General features: G+C 42.6%; 1 protein-coding gene across 4 annotated transcripts in view; it reads right to left on the minus strand.

Moving 5' to 3' along the window:
- Positions 1-17,246, minus strand: part of FAM102B (family with sequence similarity 102 member B) — a 34,230-nt gene extending 16,984 nt beyond the window's left edge. Inside the window, exons 1-4 of one of the 4 annotated variants that reach the window (XM_033151473.1) lie at positions 16,909-17,246; positions 3,153-3,273; positions 642-671; positions 231-353 (exon numbers count right to left, since the gene is read on the minus strand). In XM_033151473.1, the coding sequence (XP_033007364.1) occupies positions 231-353; positions 642-671; positions 3,153-3,273; positions 16,909-17,057 (423 nt within the window). In that variant the 5' untranslated portion in view covers positions 17,058-17,246. The remainder of the gene's footprint in view (positions 1-230; positions 354-641; positions 672-3,152; positions 3,274-16,908) is intronic. The other 3 variants (XM_033151470.1, XM_033151471.1, XM_033151472.1) reach the window with 3 other exon arrangements.
- Positions 17,247-23,122: the final 5,876 nt, after the last annotated feature.

Here is a 23,122-nt window from a genome sequence, read left to right on the forward strand (position 1 = left end):
TTATTTTCCTCCACTGGATTTGAACTGCATTGTACTTGAACATCAATTTCCAAACTTCTACTGGAGAACTGTATTATGACAACCTAATTGCTTGATTTCTTACCAGCTATCGTGTCAATGTTTCAAAAAAAGTTACAGCTTTGGTAAATGAATGCTATCCTTTGCTTTCCCATTCAACATTAAGGAAAAATACTATTCTAAAAACAATGGAAAACAGAAAAAACACACACAATTACTTTGAGAATTGAATTATCCTGCCTTGTGTTTTTGGTATCATAACCTTCCAGTAAACAGCGACGAGTGGTATTTCCTGATCCAGCAAACTCTGCCAAGTTGAGGTCTGCAAAACCCAGCTATTGACAAAAGATTAAAAGTCAGCAATTACAGAACCATCAAAGGAAACAAACAGTTTAGGCATCAAAGGATTTGTACTTTAAGAAAGAAGTTTCTCATAAGATGACAAAAGGAAAAGCAGGATACAGTTTTCTTAGTGCTACACAACTATTCCTTTTAAACAGTATTTGCAACATCCAGTATCCTTAAGGACAGGAACTATAAATCTGCACAGTTCTTTAAATTAAAATTACATATGTGTAAGTAAAAGGAGAGGAAGTATTGTATTGATATGGTTGTGTCTTTACCTTTGCATAGGCCTTCCCACCTTTTAATTCCTGCAAGAATAACCAATGGTTATGGTTTAGTAATCACTATTTTCTGATGAAAAATGTCAAAGAGCTAACACACAGCATGTGACATAAACATTTAACACCAGCAAGCAATACTATTGAATACTGAGGAAGTTTTATAAGTTGTAATGGGTTTCCCTAAGTCAAGAAAAAACACATTTTGAGCCCCTACAATATTATCAATGCTATCAATAGTAATCAAAGGTAATTAAGTTGTGTAGCTCTTCTCCTTCACAGGCACAGTAGATCAAGATAATCAGAGAAGACCTTGCTGTTGGTGCTGTGACCTGTGGAATGTCATCTAGTGCGAGAACAAAAGCAGGCTATCTCTGTAGTTGCACATCCCCTCTGGGAGCCAACGACTGTTGGGTGCCTGTTTACACAGGCTGTCTCTGATCATTAGCAGTGACCCAATTGGGTTATTGATATCTATAGTGTTTCTTTTTATATACAGTACCTTTGTTTCTATTATTTTTTAGAAAAAAACATTTCTACCCTTATAAACTGCTCTGCAATTACTTGTTAATGGTAAGCAATATAAAAATATTACTAAATAAGTAAGACAAATTAATAGTTGCTTCTCATCTTTGATTACTCAGTATTTTTGGCAGTGTGATATTTATAGAGAATTCTGTTAATTATATTTGGTGAGATCAATAGAAATAATATACAGTGGTCCCTCGACTTACGAAATACTCGGCATCTGAATTTTTCGACTTACGAACGAAAAAGTGGCCGCACGCCTACAAATTTTTTGACATCCAAACGGAAATCCGTTGGCGGTTTTAGATGCGGTTTACTCGACTTACGAATTTTAGATGCGGTTTCTTCGACTTACGAATTTTTCCGAATATTTTTTCCGAAAACTGCTTCTCCCATGGCATTTTGCGTATGGGAGGCTTCAAAACCCCTGTGCCATGCTTCCAGATCTCTGTGGGTTGTACGAGGCGTGGAGTGAGAAGGTGTGGAGCAACGTTGGAGAGAGAGAAAGAGAAAGAGAGATTTGGAGCCAGTTGGAGTTGCTTGGAGAGTGTTCGAGTTTCTTTTTCCTGTAATTCTCTACTGCTGGGAAGGTAGGTTGATTTTCCCTCTCTTTACTGGGGGGGTTGCGGGGGGGGGTGTCTTGTTTGTGTGTGTGTGGGGGGGTGTTCTTTCCATGCCATGAGGTTGTGTTTAGGTTTTCTGAGCAGGTTTAAGGCTCCTTTTTGCTTTCTGGCCTTTCTGCTGTTTTAAGAGTTCTTGATGCTAAATTGCATATCTGGTTAAACTGAACTTTTTTCCATGTCATGTTAAAGTGAACTTTCTGCTCTTTTGTCTTCAGGATCCTAATGATGTTTTTCTTTCTTTCTAGTGTTTGTGGTGTCATGGCACCAAAGAAGCCAGCAGAGTCCGGGAAGCGCAAGAGGGAGCTGATTCTCTTGGAGGTCAGTTGCTGGAAGAACTTGTGGGCAGCCTGCGTTGCCTCCACTGAATCCAGCACACAGGAGCAGGCCATGGTAGAGATCGTCTCCCTGGGGCAGACCACAGGCCTGGAGGTTTCAACACAGGACGTGGAAGAATTGGTCGAGGGACACAACCTTGAACTTTCCACCGAGGACCTGTTGAGCCTGCAGGAACAGGAGCAGCAAGGGGTGCAGCCAGACACACCTGAGGAGCAGGAGGAAGAGCCAAGGCAGTTGCCTTTGTCGTCTTATAAGAGGGCCTGTGAACTGTGGGGAGAGCTGCAGACCTTTGTGAACGATCTCAGCGAGGATCAGGCTGTAGCCCAGGAAGCTGCGGAGCACTTTGATAATGTGGTCGTTGCCCCATGGCGAGCAATGCTCCGCAAGAGACAGAGGCAGCAGGCCATGGACCAGTTTGTGGTGAAGCAGGTAAGGCAGGTGGAAGAACCTTGCTTTTCTTCCCAGTTGTCACCCTCTGCCTCCTTTTCCCAGAAATGATTTTTTTGGTTTGAAAATTAAGAAGTTCATTGCTGTTTGCAGTTTACATTCCTGTTTTTCCCGTTCCCAAGTGTGGTGTAAAGAAATGTAACCTGAGGGTGAGGCATGTTGACTCTGCCTGCCTGCCTTTAAAGTGCCCTGCATCAGGTCCCCCAAAAATGATAAAGTGCTGTTGTAAATGTTTATTGTTGAAAAATAATGCTGCTCTGCAGTTTGCATGCCTTTAAAATGCACGTGATAAAGAGTTTTGCACAAAAAACTGGGTGTCTGGGTCTTTTTCCTAGGCTCCGGAACGAATTAATCCGTTTCCAATGCATTCCTATGGGAAATTGCTTTTCAACTTACGAACTTTTCGACCTACAAATGTGCATTCGGAACGGATTAAATTCGTAAGTCGTGGGACCACTGTAATTAGAGTATGGATGTACAATAAGTAAACAGCATTAAGTTGCCACTTATTTAGAGGCACACGGCCATAGCATAAACAAAAATGCAAATATCAGAATAAGAGAATGGTCATGTTTACCTTCCGAACAGACACTCTGCAGATGCAGGGGTCCAAGACCCCTGTAGTGGCACTTGCACTCATTTTACACATAAATAAGAACCTCTTTTTCCAATGGACACAGTTTGCCTGCACCACTTCCCTGTGAATAAAAAAAAGCAAAACATTGAACATCAACAAGAAAAACTGAACATTTTCTACAGAGGTGGGTTGTCATATGTCCTCTTTTTCCAGGACACACCCTCTTTTTCATGGGTATGTAAAATGAGAGTAGTCATAGAAATCCATAGTTAAAAGTAGAAGTCGGCAAATGTGTCCTCCTTTTTACTCTGTGGCAGGGCTTAATTTTAGTTTTCACAAAACCAAATTTCTCATTATGTATGGACCAGGGGAAATGGTTTAAAAACAAACTCTGCTTAGTTTAGCAAACCAGCTTCATAACCCATGGGTTGAATCTGACTGTTATGAAACTTAACAGAAGTTGTTTTAAACCACAATCATGGTTTCATACACAAGAACCAGTTAGGTTTTATAGAATGTGCAACTTAACTCTACTGAAGTCCTCCCAGGTGGCACAGGAGGAAAACATGGGAAGGGGAGAGCAGGAACCCAAGGTGCATGGTGGCTCCTTTCTGTTCATACACGTAGCACTAAACCATGGTTAAGCATTACAGGATAACAAAACCTAATTTATACTCATGGCTCCCTCACAAATGAACCAGCATGACATCTTACTCAACTGTAGCAACTAGACTGTAAGAACTGGTTGGACCTTTGCCAAACTTTTGGGTTGTTTTCTGGTCTCTTCTGCTATTGTATGTTTCCCCCCAAACAATGGCTTTTAGTTCTTGTTCTGCTGTATTGTGTTGTATTTTGATTTTATGACTATGAACCATATTTGGCAACCTGTGTGAAGCAGAAAGGCATGGAAATTATTTTTATAAATAAATTCACACTTAACAATGTTAAGGTATGAATAACTACAATGTGAAGACTTTGCATTACCCTCTTCACTTTCATGTCTTGATTCCTCCCAGTTTACATATCAAATCTTCAAAACAGAACTTGTTTAGATTTGATTTGCCACCAAAAATAAGCATTATTAAGATGAACCTCTCAACATTGTTCTCAAAGACCTTCATAGACTCAATGACATGTACTCTTAATCACCCATGTCATTTTGGAGTAGACAATCTCTTATCTTTTGATTATTCTCTGTATTCCAAACTGAGAAATTTAAATTAATCCGCTTTGGGTCCCTATTTACACACAATACAAAAAATATAAGAATTTGTGCCCACAGGACTTGATTGCTGTGCCTGAACACCCAGAGTTAGTATTTCAGAAATCTATGGCTTCATCACTGGTGTGCTAACACTGTGTACATAGCAGTTGAGGGACTGGTTTCAATATGGAATGTGGCATGTCTATGTTTTTTTTTTATAAGCCCAGCATCATGTTTAAATCAGGCAGTGATTTAAATCCCAAGTTATTAAATCACTGCTAGGTTTGCTTTAGAAATAATGTCAGAACCACAGGTAATGTATGCAACTTTAATTTACTGTTATTTGATCTTTTTGGATTCCTGACACCCTTTTCGAAATGCTGAATAAATAATTCTGACTGAAGTTTGTGAGTAACCACATACAACAAAATAATGCACAAGTGCACTCACCCATGTATTTATTCATCCCCACAACCAAGCTCATGACCTTCCTCTATGGGGTTCAAACAGAGACTGAGAAATGAAGATGTCCAGATAAAGTATTGGAGGAAAGTCACGACAGTTTAGAAAAAGGGGTAGGGGAGAATGCCTCAAAATAAAAAGTTTTCTGGGCTTGGCAGTCAGTCACTAACAAACTGATATAATGAGGCTGCTGAAATCTAGGTTATAACAAGCCACAATTTCAGAGTCTTCAGTTAACAAATGTGACAGCTAGTATTGAGGTTAAGGAGGGGGGGGGAGCAGAGCTTTGTGTGTGCACAGAATGCCTTGGTGAATTCTTTTACTCTGCAAAACCTCCTGAGCACATTTTCCCCTTGTGTGCCAGAAAGAGGTTTTATTCTGTAGGCTCTATTTGAAATTTACTTGGCAGTCTGAAGACAGGAAGGAACAATGCCATGGACTGGCTGGATGCAGAGGAATGGTAGGCGGCACCAGCTAGGGAACCCCCAAGGGAAAAATGGTCAGAGCCAGGGGATTGGTGGTGGGATGATGATGGTCAGAGGGAGAAGGCGGAGCAGGCTAGGAGGTGGAGGTGTTGAAAGCTGAAGAGGTAACGATTTAGTGAGCAGGAAGAGGCTGTCGCAGAAAGCAGTCCAGAACCAGAGGAGGAAGTGGAGGCTGGAGAGGAGGGGAGGCCAAGAGACAAAGATGACGCAGGCTGTTGATGAAGCCAGGGAGCCCCCCCCTTCCTGTGACCAGCTCCCTTCCTCCCTGGTCTCCCAGAACCTGCAGAGGTATGAAGAGGGTGAAGCAAAGACAGACACGGTGAAAGAGCCTCAGATTGCTTGGGAAGCAACTGGGGGAGGAGGAGTCTTAAGAAGGAGTGGAAAGGCAGGGACCTTCAGTCCTCGGAACTGCCTCACTGGGCAAATGCCTACTGGGCAGAGTTGCTGGGCTCATTATGCTTGAGCTGTTTTGTTTTTTTGAATAGAGTTAACTTTACTGGCACCTTGTGAGTTATTACTTACCTGACCCTGCCACCCGCCTTTGACAGTACTGTATGGCATAGATTCCTGACAGAAGTTGAAAGAATTGGCTTGGTTACTTTATCCTAGAGCAAATATTTCTATTGCAAGAAAAATATGTTGGCTTATATTCAATGCTACACACATGTAAATGGGAAACTTATAATGGAAAAAACAAAAAAGCAGACCTAGTGTTAAGATACTGCAGAGTACAGGACTTTTAATTATGGACCCAAGTAACTTTTCTGTTGATTTCAAAGGGCCTCTAAGTATGACTAATGCTGGCTATTACCCACGTTCTATATCTTTAGATTAATGTGCAATTCTCACAACCAATTTAGCATTGTATCTGCTGCTCATTAATTGAAAACTGAAACAGAACACCAGGTTTTCTTCACAATCAGCTAAAAGACATATCTGAACAAAAGCACTAGGCCAGTGGTTTTCAACCAGTGTGCCATGGCACCCTGGGGTGCCTTGAATAATGGTCAGGGGTGCCGTGGGCAACACTGGCCTCTGTTCCTCTTTCTCTCCTCTGATGCACTCTCATGCCGGCCTACCAAAGGCTTGCACAGCTGTTTGTTGCAGCAGCCCTGGCTACAAGCTCCACAGGCAAATGGTGCCTCTGGGGCTGGCCAGGGGGTGCTGGCTATCAGGAGCTAAAGTGGCATCAGAGTAAGCATGCGGGTGAGGGAGCCCAGCCAGCTAGCCCTTGCTGTTGGGAATGGACAGACAAGTGTGGGGCTGGGCAGGTAGGCAGGTGCTACACTAGGCTTTCTTGTGCTTGCTGTGTGCAAGGCCTGCCTGGGAGCTGAATGCCTGGTGCTGAAGGCACTGGTGGAGGAAGAGGAGTGGGGGGGAGTGCCCCGCCCCCACGATCCCAGTGGGGTGCCATCGCAGCTGCCCCCACCCGCGCCCCTGCAGGCAGTGTGCCCCGCCCCCACCTGCTCTCTGCCCCTCACCCGGTGCTGGAGCATGAAGCTCCACAACTGGCTGAAGGGGAGCCTTTTCCCCATGCAGACCCAGCAGCGCCTGCTGCTGCCTCCCAAGGTAAGGTGCTGGCCTCACATTGACCTTTGGCTAGTCTCCTTTGGGCCACTAAGGCTGGGGGTATCGTCTTCCCAGGCCCCTGTGGGGCAGTGTGAGGAGGCCCCTTTCTTTGGGGTGGGCGGCGGCAGCTCAGAGACAAGGGATGGCAAGAGTGGATGCCCAGAGGACTCCCATGGAGACAGGAGAGGAGACTGGGAACACTCCACAAAGGAGGGTGTTTGAAAAAGGGTGAGAGCTCTGCAGGCAAGGGGTGACATAACTAGCATCCTAAGCCCAACAGGGGTGCCGCAGAAAGAAGGTAGTTGGTCAAGGGAGCTGTGGACTCAAAAAGGTTGAAAATCTCTGCACTAGGCTAAAACTTTCAAGGCAAGCTTTAATAGCTGCAAGACTATGTATTTAACCAAGGCACTTAAACATCCCATTGCATTCTGCTAAAGTAATTCCAGTCTACATTCTGTCTTCCTGAGACAGAAAAAAGTTCACCAAATACAAACTGAGTTGTTTGTTTCACTGCTTTGAGAATTTGTCCCAACTGAAAATCTGTCTATAAATTCTTAAATAAAAACAAATGTGGTACTACAATAATTTCACAAACAATTTAATATTTATTTACCTACAGCTGAAAAGCATTCAGAGAAAGTCAGCAAATAGAACACTGCATGCAACTAAGTACAGTGGACCCTCTGGATACGGATTTAATTCGTTCCGGGGGTCCGTGCGCACCATGAAAAATCCGTAACCAGAGGTGCGATTCTGCACATGGCGCGATAGACCGCTTCTGCACATGCAGTGAAACCTGGAAAAATACCTCCAGATTTGCCGCTTTCGCAACCCGAAGTTTACGTATCCAGAGAGGTACGTAACCAGAGGGTCCACTGTAGACATAAGTTTAACATTGTAGGGTTTTCTAAAAATCTCCCCCACCCCACCCAAAAATGTTTCACATGTTGATTGGTTACCATGGAAAGTGAGCAAAGATGACAGCCTACTTGGCAACTGTGCTGCAGAACAAGTTGATAAAAATGTTCCACTGTGAGTCAACTTCATATGAGCCTTAGGGAGTAATTTTGTCATGTACTGTGAGTAGTGTGTGTTTTTTTTTAATGCCTGACTACTGCATTAAGAAGGAAGAAATTCCTATCTGTATTATGAAGTAGCAGTTTCATAGCTATGCTGCAAAAAAAAAAAAAATCCCTTTAGGGCATGCCTACTAGGATTTCCCTTCCTTCCAGCAGTTCCTCATGCAATTTTGGAGCAATTTACAAAGGCAGGCTTCCCTCTTCTTTTAAATATATTAGAAGAAGACGACAACAACAACACAACAGTGGTTGTATCCTTCCTCCCAAGAGGGAGAGACAGAACATTGTCTCTAATGTCACATTGACCTTTGGAAGCATTCAGAGCCCAGTGCCTTAAAAGCACTTTCAAACCAGTAAAACGTATTGTAGCTTTTCAAATCTCCAAGGTTCAGTGTACACACAAGGAGCCTTCACTAGTCTCCAAGCTTAGGAGAAATGCAGGAACTTTCCCCGTTTCTAAGCTCTCACCTGGTAAAATACATGCTTGCCAATGGCTAGTGAAGTTATGGACTCTTGCAAAGGCTGCCCATTGGCAATATATTGCTGTGCTTTCCCAGGCAATTGGCCATTCCTATTTTTGCAATCATTTGGCAGTCTATAAAATCAAGAAGCTTATCATCCCCCTAGTGTGCAACTGTATGTACCTGATGGTTTTGGACAGTGGCTTGGCGTAGGCTTGACTTTAGTTATTTGATACATTCATCTTTTCTGTAAACTTTTTAAAAATTTAAGCTAGGCTCCAGAATTTAAGTTTAGAGAATGGGGGAGGATAACTTTATAATGAATTATAATTAATGCACAGATTTCACACAAACGTGCACACTGAGATTCTGATTTACGGCACATGAATGTTCAAACATTTTGCTAGAAATATTCTTAAACACCAGCATAAGGTTTGCTTAAATAAACAAAACAGTAGAAGCAAACAGTGTTGCCAACTTCCTAAATTTGCAAATCGCAATTTGCCTAGTCACCTGGTGTAAATATAAACTGCCCAAGGCAAACAGGCCTATTCTGGAGGCTGTCCTTTGTAGTGTAAAATTTATAGCTTGTTTTCAGTGGGAATTCAGGCAGTGAAGAAAAAATAAGTTAAGTTTGCATATGCTCAGTTCTGCACTAATTGAGCTTTAAGTACTCTTGCTGAAATGACTGAAACTTTCTGCTTTGTTTTACAAACAGTGTGGCTTTCCTACTACTGGATTTTGTATTTGATTGAGACGCTGTAATTGGATGAGTCAGCTTCATTATTTGTGCTAGTTTAGAACTGTGGAGTTATCTTGTTTACTTGGATGCAGTTTCATTCCAGTCCTGTTCCTATGCATATTTACTTGGAAATAATGTCCTCTATGTTTAACAACAGTTTTTCCTTTTTTATATTAAAAAACCCTGTACATATGCTGTGCACCATTCACTCAAGCAAGTCCCACTGAATACAATCTGGTTTACTACTTTATGTTATTATACTGCTCTTACTCATATCAGATTTCCAGCGGAACTATACATCATAAAACAAAAACCAGAAGAGAAATACAGGTAAAATGCCTCATACTTTATCTTGTTAGTCTGGGATTGCTGTAGCGCACCTTGCCGAACCTGGAAGTACAGGAATGGGTTACTTCCGGGTTCGGTGCTATATCGTGCTTCACGCATGCGCAGAAGCGCTCAATCGCAACCCACGTGTGCACAGACACAGCACTGCAGGTTATGGACGGCTGCGGGTTGCAAATGCACCTCCCGCACGGATCACGTTTGCAACCCGAGCATCCACTGTATTTCACTGAAGTAAGCTCTCTTCTTTAGCCATCTACATTTGATTCTGCAAATGATAGAGCCCTCTTTCTACATATGCTCCCCTAAACCCTTCTCCACTGGTACCAAACTTCTTGTAATATTATTTTCTTTATCTCCATGCAGCTTCCTAACTCAGGAATACCATTCCATCCGCCAATATATTTTCTACCTCTGCACTAACTTTCAAGTGCCTCCTTAAAACACATCTGTTCACCTTGATTTATTTCAAATTCCCCTTTATTTTCCCTCCCTGCCTAATGTGTCTTAATTTTATTCTTAGACTGCAAGTCTGCAGATGGGGCCTGTGGCTTTTTATTTTATTCCTGTGACCAGGAATGCTAAACCCTTTATAAAACAAAAACATGATTCTGTCACAGGCAACACAGTCCACTGACACACCATTTTCCACCTTGCACAATATGCAGTGACCCATGTATTTCTCACAAACATAAGAAGCAGAAAAATAAGTAAATAAATCAAATAAAACATTAAGCTAGAATATGCAGTGTCGCAACAACACTACTAGAGGAAAAGACAATTAGAAATAGTCATCGTATATAAACCTTCTTGGCTGAGGTAATTAAAAAGTAAATAAATAGAAAGGCTGTCCAACTGATTCAGCTCAACATGGGAGATTGCAAAGGCAGCTGTCTTTAAAAATAAGGGAATTCTAAGTGCTTCAATCAGTAGTGTGTGAAAAATTGTCATTTGTTATTGATGAAGTAACTCATTCAGAGGACTTGTTAAAATACAGGCAGAGACCAGTTTGCATGGTGCTTACATTCCGGACCCCCCCTCCAAGCGTTGACGGGGCCCATGTAAGGCTGCCCTGCCCTGTTCTGTCCCCTTTTTGTGACATTTTTGGGTCACTTCTGGGTTTGGCGTGAAGTGTGCGGTCACGCACATATCGGACGCACATAAAACAATCACTGCCTGTATAGAAGGAAGGACTTTGAATGTATCAAACTGGAGAATGAAAATGAGTCAATTTCATTACAGAGCGGAATGCCAAATGTATTTTCACATCTACAGAATTAAAAGCAAATAATTGTCAAGCCTGTTATAAACAAGAACCCAGTGTCAATGTCTGGAGCTTATCTCTCAGTACAGGTCATACTAAAAAGGAAATTCAGCACATAAACTTTATTTGATATTAGGGATTTACAAACTCTTTTTAGTATTTATATCCCGCCAGCACTAAAACTGCTACATAATTTTTGTATACTGGCACACAGCATCTCATTCTGCTTCATTAATCCACCAGTATCCTGCAAAAAGAATTGAGACCGCAGTTTTGTTGCATATGGTCAGGGGGAATTCTGCCAAGTCCCCACAGCTGGATTTCCTCTGCTGCACTAAACGAATCAAAGTCATTTGCCAGTAAAATGTGCCTCTAACACAGGAAATAGCATGAAACTTCATACTTTTACAATAAAAAATGTGTTGCGGTTCTAAATGGAACTATAGATTTATAAAGTATGCTGCATCTCATGTACATAAGTGTTTGGGGGTGGGGGTGGGGAAACTGCCAAAAAAGAATATGGCACAGAGTGATTAGGTATTTCTAAATACTTCTATATACAGTACACAGAAAAGAGAAGAGCTGCATGAATGTCCATCCCTCCAAAATTAAGGGAGATTAAATGTGTGAACATACACACACAGTCCTATTTTGAGATAGCAGGGATTTCAGGTTCACCTTAATACACCCTGAGATTAGGGCTGCAACACTGCATACACTTTGCAGCCAAAGCCATACAGCACAAATGTTACAGATTCAATTTCTCAACTCGGCCCTTAGCATTACATCTGGGGGAAAGGTAATGTTTACTTCTCATTTCTTAGCACATTTGAAATTAGCTGTGAAGAATTTGAATCCAATTAATTAACACACAACTTAGTGCTGTGATTTTGTTTAAGATTTACTTTGCTAGGAAACATGTACTGCTACACTGCGGCTAATCATAAAATTTAATATTATGATGGCATTGCAGAATACTATGGGCTGACAGCTTCCAACATTACTTTTTCTCACTAGCAATGTCAATTTGCATGGAGAAAGGCAACCAGGTAATGGCGTAAGGCCAACATCTTTGAATGTCAAATGCCTGAAATCTATGAAGGGCAGAAAAAATCACTCCCTCCACAGTCAACAAATCTGCTCTGGAGCATTGGGGAATACTCATAACAGATTTAGGGGGAGCATGAGGGAGGAGAGAAGAAAACATTCTGTTACACAATCCTTGTGCTTAGTGCTATGTTGAATACAACCCACAGTGTGCATGAGGCCCAATGGCAACTGCCTTCTTCCACATTAAACTCATTGTTCTCAGAAACTAGTAACAGACACACAAACACGCCTTAATATTGCAAAGAACTATACTGCTAGATAGAGCAACAGCATTCCAATAAACAAGAAAAGAAGGGTGGTGAAACATATCATGGAAACTTCTAAGATAGGTCTGTGGTACAAAATAAAACTTTGGTTTTAGATGAATAAATCCATAGTGAGACATACAGCACACTGAACTAACTTGGGCACTCTCTCTTAACCCATCCCTTTCCTCACAGGGCACCACAAAGAAACATCAGGTGCACATTATTAAAAGAAATATATAAAATTATACTTTTCAGACACAGAAGAGACCCATAATTTAATGGTTCATTATTTTTATACAGCTGAATGTTTCTAGCACAGCTACTCTAACGCTATTTAAAATTTCTAAGTTTATTAAATGTCTTCCAGGTTGTTATACACTATTAACTGTCCTTTATCTTTACCTTACCTTACTATACTATACAAAAATCCTAATCTTTTAAGAATTATCAGAATTCTGGTTATTGATACTAAATTAAATAGCATGTTTGAGATGTATGGCACAAAGTATGCCACCTCATAAAAACTCAGTAGGAGAGGGCAAATGAGACCATTTTGCAAATAGAAGAGTGATGTGTGTTACAATTCTAAAGGTAAAGGGACCCCTGACCATTAGGTCCAGTCGCAGACTCTGGGGTTGCGGTGCTCATCTCGCTTTAACGACCAAGGGAGCCGGCGTACAGCTTCTGGGTCACGTGGCGAACCAGAGCAGCACACGGAAACGCCGCTTACCTTCCCACCGGAGCGGTACCTATTTATCTACTTGTACTTTGGCGTGCTTTCGAACTGCTAGGTTGGCAGGAACAGGGACCGAGCAACGGGAGCTCACCCTGTGGCGGCGATTCGAACCGCCAACCTTCTGATCAGCAAGCCCTAGGCTCTGTGGTTTAACCCACAGCGCCACCCGCATCCCTCATGTGTTACATCCATTGCTAAACATTAATTTTGAAACTGAGTTTCTCAAGTCCAATTTCAAAATGCAACAGACTAGACCACAATGAAAATGCCAAAGATTTTTTTGTTTTTTGTTTAAAAAAAACTTGTAATGGTAATAGCCTAAGAATAGCTAGCTCATATTTACCAAATTCAATCACATTCACTCATTAGTGAATATTCCAATTCTAGGAAATAATCATTGTAAACTACAAAGCCATGTAACTGCATGTTTGTGCTGTCTATAGCTGTCACCTCCATTAAAACTTCAGATTTGGCACATTGTTGTGATATATACAACACATACACATACAAAAGCAATTGTCTGTGTTTGCGTGTCATAAGGCAGAGTTTTGAGCTTATTGTGGTTTATTGTGCACAAGCAGCATGCTGGTTGTCTGATTGTTCCCACTTCACTCCTTCCCTGGTGCAAACAGGACAAACTAGGAAACTCTCATAAAGCTTGCTAGCCAAACTTAAAACATGCATTGTTATTGGATTGTTGAACCTGGCTTTTTTTGGACCAACAAGATCTTGGGTTCAGATGTAACAAGAGTTTCTCCTGCTTTTAACAGAGGAGGAGTGAAGTAGGAGCATAAATAATAAATCATGATAAGCTAGAAACCCTGGCTTATCATGATATATGATCACATCATCAAGCTAATACTGTATAAAACTGGATGTGACAGTATTTATTCAAAGCATTTATACCCCACTCTTCATTCAGAAAGGTTCGCAGAATGTCTTACAGATCAATAAAAACAACAGTTGCTCCCCTGAGGCTTACAAAGTAAATACAGGATGCACAACATAAAAGGAAAATGGGATGGGGAGGAAAGAAGAAAAGAAGCAAATTCACATGCAAAATTATTGATATTGTAAGGTTCTAATTATGATAAGCTCTGATGGAAAGGGCTACAGGCCTTGATAGTCCACATACACTTCTGGGCAACACACAGAAGCTACAACCACTTGGTAATCCATGCGATCACCCTTTCACAATTTATAGAGAGTCTGTGGTACCCAAAACAAAATCGAAAATTCTTTCTAGTAGCACCTTAGAGACCAACTGAGTTTGTTCCTGGTATGAGCTTTCGTGTGCATGCACACTTCTTCAGGTATCTGAAGAAGTGTGCATGCACACGAAAGCTCATACCAGGAACAAACTCAGTTGGTCTCTAAGGTGCTACTAGAAAGAATTTTCGATTTTGTTTTGACTATGGCAGACCAACACGGCTACCCACCTGTAACTGGAACTATGGAAGGCACCACATTGAGCCGCATGAAATGGAAGTCCATAACGTATCTGAAGAAGTGTGCATGCACACGAAAGCTCATACCAGGAACAAACTCAGTTGGTCTCTAAGGTGCTACTAGAAAGAATTTTCGATTTTGTTTTGACTATGGCAGACCAACACGGCTACCCACCTGTATGTGGTACCCAAGTTAATCCTGCCATTATCAGATCCAGTCAAACAAAGGAAAACTGAAACCCTCAGTATGATGCAATTACAAATCTCTCTTTTTTCCCATTTTAAAAACAACGATTTAGTTGAGACTCCTCAATACTGTAATATGATGCCCTGGTGAGATCACAACTGGAACTGTCTCCACATGTGGAACAACAGGAGGCTCACCTAGGCTTATGGAGCACATCTTCAAAGTAGAAAAAGGCAACTAAATGATTCAGGAAATAAACAGAATTTTCTATTGCTGAATGATAAGAAGGCTCTTTGTTGTAATTTACAAATGTCACACTAAAGTGGGAGAAATGCTATGCAGGATCAAGAAAATTGTGACCATGATGAACCAAAAGTGATTTCAAGCAAGTCCAAGAGCTTGGTTACATTTAGTGGGATTTTTGCTTTTTTGTTTTTGAACAGCAAATTCCTATGCCATAACCCAAACTATTTTTGAGAACTCAGTTTCAAAAGCTGTTCGCCATAATAAGCACTGATAAATGACTACGTGTGCATGTGTGTTTGCACTTGAGCACACTGTTTAAGAAACAAAAGCCCTGAACCCCCTTGGGCACACAGAAACAGCTGTGTAATTCTTTGTATGCTGGTCTGAAGTGGTAAGAACCACTGCATACAAATTTGCCTTTAAGAGGTTAGAAAGCAAAAGAAGATTTCTTATTATAAATTCAAGAAATCTTCATAGAGCAGCTGTTGGAAGGAAGAATCTCACAGGGTTTCAAAACACTGGTTTCTCAACTGAGATGAAGTAGTGATATTATTTTAATGAATTGTAAAAAGTCTCCCCTTCCTCTGAAGCTTCAGGCACTGCGACAACAAGAGACAGGAGTTATAGATTTCATTAAATATTCATTTGGGGGTAAATCTGTGGATGACTTTTGTATTACACCTAGGACAACTTCACCCAGTACATTTGACACTTCTCTGCATATTCGATCACAGTGATAAATTTTACTTTGAAAAAACAAAAATTGCAAGACTGATAATTGTTTCTGTGATCATCATGGAAACTAGGCTACCACGTAGCCTGTTTGCATGAACCTCCTCCCATGTGGGTCTGCCAATTTTCAACATATCATTGCAAAATGCAGAAACAGAGGGAGGAACTGCATATAAACATCACTGGAACTGCGTAAATAATTGCTTCCAACACACAAAAGTAGCCTCAAGGTGGTTCAAGCCAGCATCCTAGTAGCATTTTGTGTAATGTGTGACTTGAGATCAAACTGTTCCACTGGTTGAAATAATACCTTTCTCCACTTCCCCAGGAATGATAAGACAAGCTTGCATGTCAGTTTGGCTACTTTATCTTTTTCTGTGGTGTACTACTTTACTCCAGCTGGAGCTATCTACTTTGCTGGCACCTTCGTGCAACACAGTGATCATTCCTAGTCTCTGCAAATGGCATAAAATAGAGATAGTTGTGCGAGACAGTGGTAAGAGCCTAGTCTTGGGCGTTGGACCTTCTGGCTCCATTCTAGTTCCCTCCCAGAAATTCCACTGTACTTTATAGGGCTGTTCTGTAATAGGTCTGCTGAAGGAATACTTTGAGACTGGATATTGTTAGGCAATCCCTAACACTAGGTCTCAATATTTGTGGGGGAGGTTACCAGTTCTGTGTTGTTTGGATCAGCAACAGAACTGCTAGGTCACGTAGGAAGGAAAACATTAAGTTGGTGAGATTTATGGAGTAGGTTCCAATATCGGAATTGTAAACTACTCCATAAATCTCACCAATTTCGGCCCTTAACTTAGGGAATATATATATGGGCTAAAATTAAACACAATATGTTTGAGGGGCTCAAATCTGCCTGGAAACAGTACCTTTTGATCTGGAAGCCACACGCTGAATCCCATCCATTTTGGGGCAAATGCATTATTTTGGTCACCCAACGATGTGGCCAGAGACACTGACTTCACTACTGCATTACACGTGCATCATGCAGTTCGAAGAGAACTCAGCCCTGGAACCGAAAATAGGCATTTGGCGGGTGGGAGTGGGAGCTCAAGATGGTTTTGAGGAGGAAACGAGTTCATTCCCCACCGGGTCTATAAGGACTGGGAAAGGACACGTTTTGCAGGAGGAGGAGGAGGATCAAAACCGAAACACGTCTACTCTACTGTTTAGCATTTACTACACTCCCTGCCCGCGCAAAATGAGCGTGTCTCCGGCGCCTTTGAAGACTTAACAGGTGTATTGCGGCTGCGGGGGAAACGGAGCAACCCCGCTTGTGTGCCGGGGCGCGTCCGCACTATAACGGGGCTGAGCGGCGACATCTCTCTGCCAGCCATTTGCCACCGCTCCGGCCAGGTTAGGGCTTCTCAAAACGAGGGGTTGTGGCAGCGGCGGCCGAGGCTGTTAGTCCCCCCCCCTTTACCTGGACGACTCTCCGCTGAAGCTGCCGCCGTCCTGCAGCCGCACCTTGCAGAAGAGGATCCCGTTGACGAAGGGCACCGAGGAGAGCTCGTCCAGCTCCAGCTCCACGCGGAATTTGAACTTCTTCTTCTTCATCATCATGAAGGCCATGAAGCGGGGCGGCGTGAAGCAGCCGAGAGGAGGGAGGGACGGAGGAAGAAGCAAACAAGGCGGCGGAGGGAGGGGGGGGGAGAAGAAACCTCTCCACCCCACCGGCGGGCTAACCCCCTGCCGGCTCCTCCATTACCACAACCGCGCCGTTTCCTCCTTCGACCCTTGTGACCAAGCGCAGGAGGAGGCGGCGAGGAGAAAAAGGAGGAGGAGGAACAGCGGGGAGAAAAGGGGAGGGCGGCGGAGGGGGGGGAAAGAGAAATGCTCCCGCCCGCGCGAGCTGTTTCGCCTCAGGCAGGCGGCGCTGCCACGCAGCAGCACCCGGCCGCTCTCGCCTTGTTGAGCCCGCCCGCCCGCCGTTCAAAAAACAAAAAGACCGCCTCCCCTCCTGAAGCCACAGAGGCGAGTCCGCCAACCCCTTTCAGGGCAGCGTGGCTATCTTCGGTGCCAGCGCGGCCAGTGGTTAGGGGCAGGGCCGGCCCGAGACGTTTTTGGCGCCTGAGGCGAACGACAAAATGGCGGGGGCTCCTCAACCCCCTCAGGGCTGCCTTGTTGCCCTGCAGACCTTGCGAACTTCCACCATTCCTAGGCCAGCATGACTAGGGGGCAGGGCCGGCCCCCAGGATTTTTTTCTTCTTTTTTGGCACAAAATGACTCTCCGTCTCCCCTATGTAATGAGGGGTGATGGAAGATATACATCATAGACAAGGGGTAGGGAATAAATATCTACACTGGGATCTGCTGGTCGTGTGGGTCCTGCCGCTGGAGGCATTCGCCTCAGCTTGCCTCACTAGGGATGGTGAAAGGTGAGAGTCCAGCACCACCTGAAGAGCCACAGGTGCCCCCAGCCCTGCCCTGCCCTAACAACTTTCCCCCAGGCTCCATCCCCTGGACAGTTAAGAAAATGTTCCAGATTACAGAGTGAGCAACCCTATAGCACAAGCCAAATCATGTCTACTCAGAAGTCAGCCCCACAGTGTTCAATGGGACTTACTCCCGTTGTATGTATTTAGGTGTTAAGAGGGCAGGCTTATTGGTGAAAGCAATCAATGCCCAATTTAGGTTGGTCATTGAGCTGTTATTAAAGCCCTGTCAGAAAAGTGGCAACACTACAAAGCCCAAGAGGAGGAGGGACAAGTTCTATATTACACAACCTCATCCTTTCCCTGATCACGTCTCAAGTTGCTCTAAAATAGTTGCTACCACCAACCCTTCCCCTCTTACAGTGATTAATGTGATGTGGTTCACTCCTTTTATCACTTTTTAGCCACCCTGATTGCCAAGGAGCATAAAACAATATACCGTATCTCCTCACCTTCTTTACAGTTGATATGTGCTTGTGTTATTGGATCAGTGACCTGGAGAAACTTCTTTCACACCCTTCCTGTGCCCTTCTTGGCCAAAAACCGTTGCACAGGATAGATTTCTAAATGTATTAAGGACCTTCAATTGAGGAGAAGTTTCTTAAAATAGCAAGAGGATTACTGTCTTGAGCACGCTCAGCAAAAAAAAACCTAGTAATATTAAGACTGCTGATACCATTAATCACTTGATTTAAAAGATTGCCTAAATCCAGAAGAGCCAAAGATGTATTTGCCAAATATAATGCGGTACCAATTACTTCAATTTATTTATCACCTTTGATCCATGGAGCTCAAGGCAGTGTACGTGGCTCGTCTCCATCAATTTTGACTTTACAACAAACATTCGAAGTAGGTTAATAAGAGAGACAGTGACTGGCTCAAGGTCACCCAAGGGAGCTTAATGGCTGAACAGAGAATTGAAACAAGGGTCTCTCCCTCCTGTCCTAGTTCAACACTGCATCAGACTAGCAATTGTAATGATTACAGATATGCAGAGTTTTCAGCAGCACAATTTATATATACCATTTTTAAGTTTATCCTCTCTCTGCCAATTCCCAATATTTCATCACATGGGTGGCTTTAGATTTGGGGGGCATTTAGCCTTCAGTGGGGCTTTTCTCCATTGGTGTGCCCTCTCCTTGGCCAATCCTTACAGCAACCAAGGAGGTGAGGCAAGTGTGGAGGCTACTCTCCTCACTCACAGAGGGAGGTGACCAGGCAGTGACAGCAAGAAGGATCAGTGGGGTAGGGTGGAGGTTAGAGATTGTCCTTATTTACATCAGGACTTAAAACACAATGTGGTTGTCGTCCCATTCCCCCCCCCCACAGTGTTTCAAGTTGCTTTTTCACTTTGCTGTACAAACCAGAGAGGGAGTACGGATGTCTTTACCTGACGTGCACAACGACTGTCCCATACATACACACCTCATCTTAACCACAGCTTACATTTTCAAATCTGTATTAAATATTTTTGCTATTCAGTATATTATAAAAGTGGTTGGTGGTGGTGGTTTTTTAAACATCTGTTCATAAGCCTGATGTTATATCTCCCTCTACTGTGTTCACAGTATCACTACAAATGTTCAAGAAGAATAAAATACATAAAAGGTATTAACAAAATATATTTTATGTATTTTAAAATATATAGATATTGAATATGTGTGACTAACAATTAAATCCTATAAAAGTCTACTCAAAAGTTGGGTCTTCTGAGTTTGATGGCACTCGGGATTTAGGACTGGAGCTGAAATCAGACACACACAAATTTGTTTTGCCAAGCACTTTTTCAGTGGCTCAGGGATTTCCATTCTTTCCCTCATCTCAGAAATACTCTGTTTACCCATCAACTCTGAAGCTCCTGTCAATCATCACTAATATATATTCTATTAATTAATCATTTTATAGTTTGCTTTTTGCTTTGTAAAGGACAGGCTTTCATGACATGCTTTATTCAGTGGTATTGAGTCATCGAGAGGGGTCATGATGAATTGTGAATCATAAAGCCTAATCACTATTTCTATGCATTAGTTTAGGAACACATAGTTGTTGATGTTAAAGTGTTGGAGGACAGTGGTGTTGAGTGTATATCCCCACTTTCATTCATATACATACACACATCATGGCACATTATGTTTGAGCATGGGGCAGGGGTGGGGAAAACCACACTGGGCTGGACAGAGTGCTGGGATGTCTTGTAGGAAACAGTTTCCTGGCACTGGTCACATGTCATCTGGAGTGACTCAATCTTTATTTTGGGGTGCAAAACATTTTCCTTATTGATATACAGTGGTACCTCGGTTTAAGAACAGTCTGGTTTAAGAATGTTTTGGTTTACGAACTCCGCAAAACCGGAAATAGTGTCCCGGTTTGAGAACTTTACCTCGGTCTAAGAACGGAATCCGAACAGTGGAAGGGCACTGGCAGCGGGAGGCCTCATTAGGGAAAGCGCGCCTCGGTTTAAGAACAGTTTTGGTTTAAGAACAGACTTTCGGAACGTTTTAAGTTCATAAACCAAGGTACCACTACATATGAACCATATTTGGCTTGGGGGGCATCACACTTGAGAGTCACTTGTGCAAAAACAAAGTGAACATGATCTCCCAGTTATCTATTCACTTGGCTGCATCGTGTTAAATGAATGAATGCTGTTTGGTGTGGAAAGAATGCTGGTGCTGTGCATCTCGAAAGAAGCAGTCTCCCAGTCATGGAGATATACCAGTAGCCCAAAGCTGCTTTTTGCCCCTGGTTCAAGGGTATACAGTACTGGTATATACTTATTGTTCTTTCTTCAGACAGCTCATGTAGCTGTGTTGAATAAGGAACTGGGAACTAGCAACAAACTTTAGCTTCATGTCAACTTAGGTCCCATGCCTTCCATTGTTATAGGATCAATGCCTGTCATCCTTACCTATGCTATGATATTTGTGGGGAAACAGAGGCCAAGGTCCAGTCTGCCCCTGCGTCCTCTTCTAGGCTCCTTGCACTCCGTCAGCGATCAACTAGTCTGTTCTGATGAACACCACCTTGTTTGTATACTATTTGAAAAGTAACCAAGTGCAATATAACTATGGTGATGGTATAACTTTCTTGGAGTCAGTAGGAAAAGGATTAACTGACAGGATGTGGCTCTTGGAACATAAAACATTACCAATTATTTGAAACGGTACACCTAGTGCAGAAGTTACATGATATGGAGTAGCTATTTTCCCTTTTTTCTCTGAGGCTATTATATTAAATAAGTTTGCATTCCCTTGGAAAATAAACTATAAATACATTGATGTAAGTGGGTGGAATCCTAGAAGACTGCAGTAGCCTGTCATGCATTTTCCTTTGTATCACAAACAGATTTGGTGCTGGAGGGTGGGATCCTGCACACATATACTTCCACTGGCTTTAGTGTGTTGGAAAGGCTTGCCAAATGATCAGATACAACCCTGTTTTGCCGCTCTTGTGCCCTTTAACAGAGCTACAACCTGAAATACATAAATGAGCAGCTGGAGATTTTCACATGAAAATAAACATTATCACCTGTTAATGTTTGCATATTAAGGTGCTATTATGAGCAGTTACAGGTAGAAGTGTGCATGCACAAGAAAGCTCATACCAAGAACAAACTTAGTTGGTCTCTAAGGTGCTACTGGAAGGATTTTTTTATTTTTTATTTTGTTTCCATTATGAGCAGTTAAAGTTGGCAACCTTTCTTGCACACTGGGAGGTAAATGGGTACATGGCTCCTCTGAAAGTCTAAGCCCCATTGTAATCAATTTTGTTGTTCTGGAGGTGAACAACAGAAACCTTTTAATAAGCTACAGTATATTAAGCAGGAGTGTACATGTCTTAGAAAAAGAGCTATAAATAGAGTCAGATGTGGATGGCATTGAGGCAAATGGGAATCACACTAATTAAAGGACTGTGTTAGACAATGCATGTATATATAACATCCTAATATTGTTGGCACCAATATCAATGCATCACATTGAGTGAAAGCACAACAGTTCCAAATATGGTTAATAGTAAATGCATACATAGCTCACATGTAACTGAAATGTTACCCTACTTCTGGAGAAGCAGACAGTGAGAGAAACAGACGTTCCATTTTAAAAATTTATCTAGTGCTCCACACATCAGCCAATTTCCTTTATGAAAATCTGGTAAAAGTTTCCTTATATACAATTGACTTGTAGTCTTAGCTATGTGCTTCCCCCCCCCCCCCCGCAAAAAACCTGGACAGATACAGAGGTGGACAGGACTTTTTACCCTGAATATCTGTGGAGAAAAGGTAATGTTTAATATTATTTATTATTTTAATATTTATTATAATATGCTATTTATTAATTAGATGATGTGCTCTCCCAAACCCACATTCCCAGCATGTTCACACTCCTGTCTCAGAGACGTCTTGGTCTGGCTTGGTCATATCCACAGAATGGAAGATGGCAGGACCCCCAACAATGTGCTCTACAGGGAGCTGACTACATGCACTGGGCCCATTGGCAGACCAAATCTGGGTTACTTACAAACGCCACATGAAGGCTGGCAACATCAGCCCCGCCATGTGGGAATCCCTTGCATTTGACCACAGTGCCTGGAGACAATCAGTCAGCTCATGTATCCATAGCAGAGACCAGAGAAGGAATGATCATTGGGAGAAGCGCAGAGAAAAGAAATAACATGGTGCATCTGCAGTAGCACAACTGGATGCCTTCATCTGTCCCATGTGCAATAAAACATGTCTCTCCCGTATTGCTCTCAACAGCCAGAACAGGTGCTGCAACCTTCCAACAGTTTGACTTCATTCCCAAAGGCACACTCCTCCAATGTCTCCTGAGACGGATGCAAACCACAGAAGATTTATACCCAGCCTTTCAATCAAGTGGTTCTTAAGGTGGCAATAAGGTAAATAGAAGCAAAAGAGAATGTGATTTCTGTACCTTTAATAGTTGAGTTGTGTACCTTGAATAGTTTAGTGAAGCCTGCTCCTTATTCCACACAGCTGTTAAGGGTGCAGGAACCCTGCTCTCTGTAGCTTTTGGCCACCCTATTCAGAAGTGCAAAAAACAGGCACCTAGTTGGGAGTGCCGAGAACTTAGAATCATAGAGCTGTAGAATTGGAAGGGGCCCTGTGGGTCACCTAGTCCAACCACCTGCAATGCACCTAGTCTCAACACACGGTCTCCTATCCATTGTGAAGCCATACCAGAC

Source organism: Lacerta agilis, chromosome 6 (assembly GCF_009819535.1).
Source record: "Lacerta agilis isolate rLacAgi1 chromosome 6, rLacAgi1.pri, whole genome shotgun sequence".
Taxonomy (NCBI): Eukaryota; Metazoa; Chordata; class Lepidosauria; order Squamata; family Lacertidae; genus Lacerta; species Lacerta agilis.